The 8,795-nt window shown below is 51.7% G+C and overlaps 1 protein-coding gene across 2 annotated transcripts in view; it reads right to left on the bottom strand.

Moving 5' to 3' along the window:
- Positions 1–2,083: 2,083 nt before the first annotated feature.
- LOC121843306 (alpha-2-macroglobulin receptor-associated protein-like) overlaps positions 2,084–8,795 on the bottom strand; it is a 17,324-nt gene continuing 10,612 nt past the window's right edge. Inside the window, exons 5-11 of one of the 2 annotated variants that reach the window (XM_042312902.1) lie at positions 6,758–6,848; positions 5,858–5,922; positions 5,688–5,770; positions 5,506–5,556; positions 2,623–2,748; positions 2,358–2,390; positions 2,084–2,275 (exon numbers count right to left, since the gene is read on the bottom strand). In XM_042312902.1, the coding sequence (XP_042168836.1) occupies positions 2,240–2,275; positions 2,358–2,390; positions 2,623–2,748; positions 5,506–5,556; positions 5,688–5,770; positions 5,858–5,922; positions 6,758–6,848 (485 nt within the window). In that variant the 3' untranslated portion in view covers positions 2,084–2,239. Of the gene's footprint in view, positions 2,391–2,622; positions 2,749–5,505; positions 5,557–5,687; positions 5,771–5,857; positions 5,923–6,757; positions 6,849–8,795 lie in introns of both variants that reach the window. The other variant, XM_042312900.1, reaches the window with a different exon arrangement.

Raw genomic sequence — 8,795 nt, 5'->3', positions numbered from 1 at the left:
TGCATCTTCAGGATGCCCCGCCCACATGGGCCAATAAGACACTGTGTATTCATGGTTCAAGGACTGTGTTTAACATCGATTTACAATCATGACTGGTTCTCTCAGTAACTCTCCAATCACGACACTGGTTCTCTCAGTAACTCTCCAATCACGTCACTGGTTCTCTCAGTAACTCTCCAATCACGACACTGGTTCTCTCAGTAACTCTCCAATCACGACACTGGTTCTCTCAGTAACTCTCCAATCACGACACTGGTTCTCTCAGTAACTCTCCAATCACGACACTGGTTCTCTCAGTAACTCTCCAATCACGACACTGGTTCTCTCAGTAACTCTCCAATCACGACACTGGTTCTCTCAGTAACTCTCCAATCACGACACTGGTTCTCTCAGTAACTCTCTGATTGGTTAATACAGCCCCTTGTGTTACAGCTTTAATTTAAAATGGATTCAATTTAGATTATTCTCCTCCACTGGGCCTACACACAATACTCCATCATGTCAAAGTTATATTTTTAAGATTATTTTTTTGACAAATAAATTAAAAAAAATGAAAAGCTGAAATTTTCATGAGTCAAGTATTCAACCCCATTGTTATATCAAGGCTAATTAAGTGCCATAGTAAATATGTAGTTAAAGCCACATCAGTTACAAGGACTCACTTTGTCTGCCAGAACAGTGTTCAACATGACTGAATGACTACCTCATCACGCCAACCCCACACATACAGATAATTGTACGGTCCTTCAAATCGAGCAGTGAATTTCAACCACAAAGACCAGAGAGGTTTTAACAATAACACCTCGCAAAAGAAGGGCACCAATTCTGGTAGATGAATTTAAAAAAACTGAAAGCAGACATTGAATATCAACACACCCAGTCACTACGAAAGATTCAGAAGTCCGTCCTAACCGAGTTGCCAGAGAGGATGGAAACCGCTCAGGGATTTCACCACTAGGCCAAAGGTCACGGAGGAGTTCTTGAGATTTGCTGATATACCAATGATACTATGTGTTACTATGGCGATGTCGTCAAATCCACTGTCGTCAAATCCACTGATACCGCGTGTTACTATGGCGATGTCGTCAAATCCACTGATACCACGTGTTACTATGGTGACGCAGCTATTTCCCTAGAAGGGTTCGATGGTGGTAATATGTGGTTGTCTCAAATACTTTCATAATGAAACTATTGATCAAAGTTATTAGGTGGTTTGATCAAGAATGTACGGGGCTCTGGTTAAAAGTAGTGCACTATGTAGGGAATAGGGTGACATTTGGTACACGGACATAATCAGATATACCTACAATAGGTATATATATATATATACACACACATATTTACACAAAACAAGTAGTGTCACTGAAAGACACGTTCCCCATCCCAAATGGCACCCTATTCCCTACACAGTACACTACTTCCATAGGGCCCTGGTCAAACGTAGTGCACTATGTAGGGAATAGGGTGCCATTTGAGATAGAAGCAAGCTCATCATTATTAAAATGATACAATCACAAATGAGATTTACGCGGAAAAACACTGATTTCATTAAAGTAGTCTACAAAAGAGTAATGTGGACGGAAGTGTGTGTGTGTGTGTGTGTGTGTGTGTGTGTGTGTGTGTGTGTGTGTGTGTGTGTGTGTGTGTGTATATATAGACAGGCAGATTAGCAGTTCATCGTAGGGTTGTCATGACAGCAGCATCGCCACACTCTGAATCACTGTGGCAAGAAAAACACGAAGACTTCATTTGTTGTTTCGAGTCCTGATGTTGAAAACACACAGCCTTCTGTCGCCGCCCCCCCCCCCCCTCGTCTGAGGAACCCGTTACGGTCCAGTCATTTACGGGAGATCTTGCTGGTTAAACCCCCCACCGGGCCTCGTCTGAGGAACCCCTTACAGTTCTGGTCTTCTCTGTTACGGTCCAGTCATTTACGGGAGATCTTGCTGGTTAAACCCCCCCTGGTCTCGTCTGAGGAACCCCTTACAGTTCGTTACGGTCCAGTCCTTTACGGGAGATCTTGCTGGTTAAACCCCCCACCGGGCCTCGTCTGTCTAACCTCTCTCTCTGCCAGGAACCCCTTACAGTTCGTTACGGTCCAGTCCTTTACGGGAGATCTTGCTGGTTAAACCCCCCACCGGGCCTCGTCTGAGGAACCCCTTACAGTTCGTTACGGTCCAGTCATTTACGGGAGATCTTGCTGGTTAAACCCCCCACCGGGCCTCGTCTGAGGAACCCCTTACAGTTCGTTACGGTCCAGTCCTTTACGGGAGATCTTGCTGGTTAAACCCCCCCCCACCGGGCCTCGTCTGAGGAACCCCTTACAGTTCGTTACGGTCCAGTCCTTTACGGGAGATCTTGCTGGTTAAATCCTGCATGTGCTTCTTCATCTGAGGGAGAAAGAGAGAGAGGCATTACAACAAATCTCCCTGGTCTTCTCTGCCAGGTTATTGTCTCTCTCCTATCTTCTAACCTCTCTCTCTGCCAGGTTGTCTCTCCTACCTTGTACCACATCTCTCTGGTCTTCTGCCAGGTTATTGTCTCTCTCCTACCACATCTCTAGTCTTCTCGGCCAGGTTATTGTCTCTAGTCTTCTCTGCCAGGTTATTGTATCTCTCCTACCTTGTATCCCATCTCTCTGGTCTTCTCGGCCAGGTTATTGTATCTCTCCTGGTTTCTCAGGATGTGGTCGTTGTCTCCTAGAGCTTCTACATGTCTCAGCTTCTGGTGGGATAATTCCAACTGTTCCTGAGGAGGGGGAGAGAGGCAGGGGGAGAGAGAGAGGCAGGGTGGAGAGGAGCAGGGGGAGAGAGAGAGAGGCAGGGTGGAGAGGAGCAGGGGGAGAGAGAGAGAGGCAGGGTGGAGAGGAGCAGGGGGAGAGAGAGAGGCAGGGGGAGAGGAAAAGGGGGAGAGAGAGAGAGAGGCAGGGGGAGAGGAAAAGGGGGGGAGAGAGAGAGAGGCAGGGGGAGAGGAGCAGGGGGAGAGGGAGAGAGAGGCAGGGTGGAGAGGAGCAGGGGGGAGAGGAGAGAGAGAGGCAGGGTGGAGAGGAGCAGGGGGGGGGGAGGGAGAGAGAGGCAGGGTGGAGAGGAGCAGGGGGAGAGGGAGAGAGGAGCAGGGTGGAGAGGAGCAGGGGGAGAGGGAGGGAGAGGAGCAGGGTGGAGAGGAGCAGGGGGAGAGGGAGAGAGGCAGGGTGGAGAGGAGCAGGGGGAGAGGGAGAGAGAGGCAGGGTGGAGAGGAGCAGGGGGAGAGGGAGAGAGAGGCAGGGTGGAGAGGAGCAGGGGGAGAGGGAGAGAGAGGCAGGGTGGAGAGGAGCAGGGGGAGAGAGGGAGAGAGAGGCAGGGTGGAGAGGAGCAGGGGGAGAGAGAGGCAGGGGGAGAGAGAGAGGCAGGGGGAGAGGAAAAGGGGGGAGAGGGAGAGAGAGGCAGGGGTGGAGAGGAGCAGGGGGAGAGGGAGAGAGAGGCAGGGTGGAGAGGAGCAGGGGGAGAGGGAGAGAGAGGCAGGGTGGAGAGGAGCAGGGGGAGAGAGGGAGAGGGAGAGAGGCAGGGTGGAGAGGAGCAGGGGGAGAGGGAGAGAGAGGCAGGGTGGAGAGGAGCAGGGGGAGAGGGAGAGAGAGGCAGGGTGGAGAGGAGCAGGGGGAGAGGGAGAGAGGAGCAGGGTGGAGAGGAGCAGGGGGAGAGGGAGAGAGGAGCAGGGTGGAGAGGAGCAGGGGGAGAGGGAGAGAGAGGCAGGGTGGAGAGGAGCAGGGGGAGAGGGGGGAGAGAGAGGCAGGGTGGAGAGGAGCAGGGGGAGAGAGAGGCAGGGGGAGGAGAGTAGGGGGGAGAGGGAGGAGAAAGTGAGTGGTCCTATCCCAAATGGACCCTACGCCCTAGGCACTTGCTTGGTGGATGCACCATATAGCTTACACCTGTCAAACCCTCTCAGATCTCTAAGTGCCTTAAGGGCGTAAGGGTCCATTTGGGACATCAATAAAAGACAGTGTCTTCAGGAAGTATTCAGACCTTGACTTTTTCCACATTTTGTTACGTTACAGCCTTATTCTAAAATGGATTGAGTAACAACAATTCCTAAATCTTTTCAAATGTAACCAAAATAAAAAAATGAAATACATTATTTATTCAAACCCTTTGCTATGAGACTCTAAATGTAGCTCAGTTGCATCCTGTTTCCATTGATCATCCTTGAGATGTTTCAACAACTTGATTGGAGTCCACCTGTGGTAAATTCAGTTGATTGGACACGATATGGAAAGGCCCACACCTGTCTGTATAAAGGTCCCACAGTTGACAGTACATGTCAGAGCAAAAACCAAGCCATGATGTTGAAGGAATTGTCCGTAGAGCCCTGAGACAGGATTGTGTGGAGGCACAGATCTGGGGAAGGGTACCGAAACATATCTGCAGCATTAAAGGTCCCCACGAACACAGTGGCCTCCATCATTCTGAAATGGAAGAAGTTTGGAACCACCAAGACTCTTCCTGGCCGCACGGCCAAACTGACCAATCGGGGGAGAAGGACCTCGGTCAGGGAGGTGACCAAGAACCCGATGGTCACTCTGACAGAGCTCTAGTGTTCCTCTGTGGAGATGGGAAAACCAATCAGGCCTGTATGGTAGAGAGGACAGACGGAAGCCACTCCTCAGTAAAAGGCACATGACAGCCTGCTTGGAGTTTTCCAAAAGGCACCTAAAGATTCCCAGACCATGAACAACAAGTCTGGAGGAAACCTGGCAACATCCCTACGGTGAAGCATGGAGGTGGCAGCATCATGCTATGGGGATGTTTTTCAGCAGCAGGGAACTGGGAGACGAGTCAGGATCGAGGGAGAGATGAACGGAGTGAAGTACAGAGAGATCCTTGATAACCTGCTCCAGAGAGCTCATGACCTCAGACTGGGGCGAAGGTTCACCTTCCAACAGGTCAACGACCCTAAGCACACAGCCAAGACAACGCAGGAGTGGCTTCGGGACAAGTCTCTGAATGTCCTTGAGTGGCCGAGTCAGAGCCCAGACTTGAACATGATCAAACATCTCTGGAGAGACCTAAAAATAGCTGTGCAGCAATTCTCCCCATCCAACCTGACAGAGATTGAGAGGATCTGCAGAGAAGAATGGGAGAAACTCCCCAAATACAGGTGTGCCAAGCTTGTAGCGTCATACCCAAGAAGACTCGATGCTGTGATCGCTGCCAAAGGTGCTTCAACAAAGTACTGAGTAAAGGGTCTGAATACTTATGTAAATGTCATATTTTAGTTGTTTTTGCTTTGTCATTATGGGGTATTGTGATGTCATTATGGGGTATTGTGATGTCATTATGGGGTATTGTGATGTCATTATGGGGTATTGTGATGTCATTATGGGGTATTGTGATGTCATTATGGGGTATTGTGATGTCATTATGGGGTATTGTGATGTCATTATGGGGTATTGTGATGTCATTATGGGGTATTGTGTGTAGATCGATGAGGGAAAAAAAACGGATTTATTAATAATTGATATTGATTGGTTACCTGGTAGTGGCTGTGCTTCTCTACCTTGGTCTCAAAGTGCTTCAGTTCCTCCTGATCTCACACACACACACACACACACACACACACACAGGGAGAGAGACACCCAAACCGGACAGAACATTATGATCCAGACTGTGAAAAGTGATCACTTTAAAACAGATATGGAAAGAACACACACACACCTTGAGCGAGTCCAGTTCATCCCCAGTCAGGTTGGCTCTCTGTGCCATCTCCCACAGCTCTATCACCCTGGGCTCTTTAAACTCTGGAGAGGAGGGAGGGGGACATCACAACTAGTCACACCCAACTGTGTGTGTGTGTGTGTGTGTGTGTGTGTGTGTGTACCACTCACCGCTGTCCTCGCTGAAGCCCTCATAGCTGAGTTTCCTCAGGCGTTCAAAGCCCTGGTTCAGATCCCTACAAACACACACACAACCATTAAAACACACACACACACAACCATTAAAACACACACACACACAACCATTAAAACACACACACACACACACACACACACACACACACACACACACCGTTAATACACACACACACACACAACCATTAAAACACACACACAACCATTAAAACACACAACCATTAAAACACACACACACACACACAACCATTAAAACACACAACCATTAAAACACACACACACACACCATTAAAACACACAACCATTAAAACACACACACACACACACAACCATTAAAACACACAACCATTAAAACACACACACACACAACCATTAAAACACACACACACACACAACCGTTAAAACACACACAACCGTTAAAACACACACAGCCGTTAAAACACACACACACACCGTTAAAACACACACACACAACCGTTAAAACACACACACACACCGTTAAAACACACACACACAACCGTTAAAACACACACACACACCGTTAAAACACACACACACAACCGTTAAAACACACACAACCGTTAAAACACACAACCATTAAAACACACAAACACACACACACAACCGTTAAAACACACACACACCGTTAAAACACACACACACAACCGTTAAAACACACACAACCGTTAAAACACACAACCATTAAAACACACACACACAACCGTTAAAACACACACACACACACACCGTTAATACACACAGACACACACACACACCGTTAATACACACAGACAGACACACACACCGTTAATACACACAGACAGACACACACACCGTTAATACACACAGACAGACACACACACCGTTAATACACACCTCATCTTGTCCTTCAGGTCGGTGTGTTTCTGATGCAGGACATGTTGTTTAACTTCCCCTTCTAATGGAGAGATCACATTCTTATGGATCTCTATAGAGGGGGAGGGGATGGAGAGAGATGAGGGAGAGGGAGGGAGGGGATGGAGAGAGGGAGGGGATGGAGAGAGGGAGGGGATGGAGAGAGATGGGGGAGGGGATGGAGAGAGATGGGGGAGGGGATGGAGAGAGGGAGGGGATGGAGAGGGAGGGGATGGGGAGGGGATGGAGAGAGGGAGGGATGGAGAGAGGGAGGGGAGAGGGAGGGGATGGAGAGAGGGAGGGGAGAGGGAGGGGATGGAGAGAGGGAGGGGAAAGGGAGGGGATGGAGAGAGGGAGGGGATGGAGAGAGATGGGGAGAGGATGGAGAGAGATGGGGAGAGGATGGAGAGAGATGGGGGAGAGGGAGGGGATGGAGAGAGGGAGGGATGGAGAGAGATGGGGATGGAGAGAGATGGGGATGGAGAGAGATGGGGATGGAGAGAGATGGGGATGGAGAGAGATGGGGATGGAGAGAGATGGGGGGATGGAGAGAGATGGGGGATGGAGAGAGATGGGGGATGGAGAGAGGGAGGGATGGAGAGAGGGAGGGAGAGGGAGAGGGAGGGGGGGGGATGGGGGAGAGGGAGGGGATGGAGAGAGATGGGGATGGAGAGAGACGGGGAGGGGATGGAGAGAGATGGGGGAGAGGGAGGGAGGGGATGGAGAGAGGGAGGGGATGGAGAGAGATGGGGGATGGAGAGAGGGAGGGGATGGAGAGAGATGGGGATAGAGAGAGATGGGGAGGGGATGGAGAGAGATGGGGAGGGGATGGAGAGAGATGGGGAGGGGATGGAGAGAGATGGGGAGGGGATGGAGAGAGATGGGGAGGGGATGGAGAGAGATGGGGAGGGGATGGAGAGAGATGGGGAGGGGATGGGATGGAGAGAAGGAGGGGCGAGGATGGAGAGAGGGAGGGGAGAGGATGGAGAGAGGGAGGGGGGAGACAGAGAGATGGGGGAGGGGATGGAGAGGGGATAGAGAGAGATGGGATAGAGAGAGACGGGGGAGAGAGGGAGGGGATGGAGAGAGATGGGGAGAGGATGGAGAGAGAGAGGGGATAGAGAGAGACGGGGGAGAGGGGATGGAATGGAGAGAGGCGGGGGAGGGGATGGAATGGAGAGAGGCGGGGGAGGGGATGGAGAGAGGCGGGGGAGGGGATGGGATGGAGAGAGACGGGGAGGGGATGGGATGGAGAGAGACGGGGGATGGGATGGAGAGAGACGGGGGATGGGATGGAGAGAGATGGGGGAGGGGATGGAGAGAGGGAGGGGATGGAGAGGGAGGGGATGGGGAGGGGATGGAGAGAGGGAGGGGATGGAGAGAGGGAGGGGAGAGGGAGGGGATGGAGAGAGGGAGGGGAGAGGGAGGGGATGGAGAGAGGGAGGGGAAAGGGAGGGGATGGAGAGAGGGAGGGGATGGAGAGAGATGGGGAGAGGATGGAGAGAGATGGGGAGAGGGAGGGGATGGAGAGAGGGAGGGGATGGAGAGAGATGGGGATGGAGAGAGATGGGGATGGAGAGAGATGGGGATGGAGAGAGATGGGGATGGAGAGAGATGGGGATGGAGAGAGATGGGGATGGAGAGAGGGAGGGATGGAGAGAGGGAGGGGAGAGGGAGAGGGAGGGGAGGGGCTGGGGAGAGGGGAGGGATGGAGAGAGATGGGGATGGAGAGAGACGGGGAGGGGATGGAGAGAGATGGGGGAGAGGGAGGGAGGGGATGGAGAGAGGGAGGGGATGGAGAGAGATGGGGGATGGAGAGAGGGAGGGGATGGAGAGAGATGGGGATAGAGAGAGATGGGGAGGGGATGGAGAGAGATGGGGAGGGGATGGAGAGAGATGGGGAGGGGATGGAGAGAGATGGGGAGGGGATGGAGAGAGATGGGGAGGGGATGGAGAGAGATGGGGAGGGGATGGAGAGAGATGGGGAGGGGATGGAGAGAGATGGGGAGGGGATGGAGAG

Source organism: Oncorhynchus tshawytscha, unplaced genomic scaffold (genome assembly GCF_018296145.1).
Source record: "Oncorhynchus tshawytscha isolate Ot180627B unplaced genomic scaffold, Otsh_v2.0 Un_contig_6275_pilon_pilon, whole genome shotgun sequence".
Classification (NCBI taxonomy): Eukaryota; Metazoa; Chordata; class Actinopteri; order Salmoniformes; family Salmonidae; genus Oncorhynchus; species Oncorhynchus tshawytscha.
The sequence above is the reverse complement of the archived record's forward strand: the minus strand, read 5'-3'. Positions and strand labels throughout refer to the sequence as shown.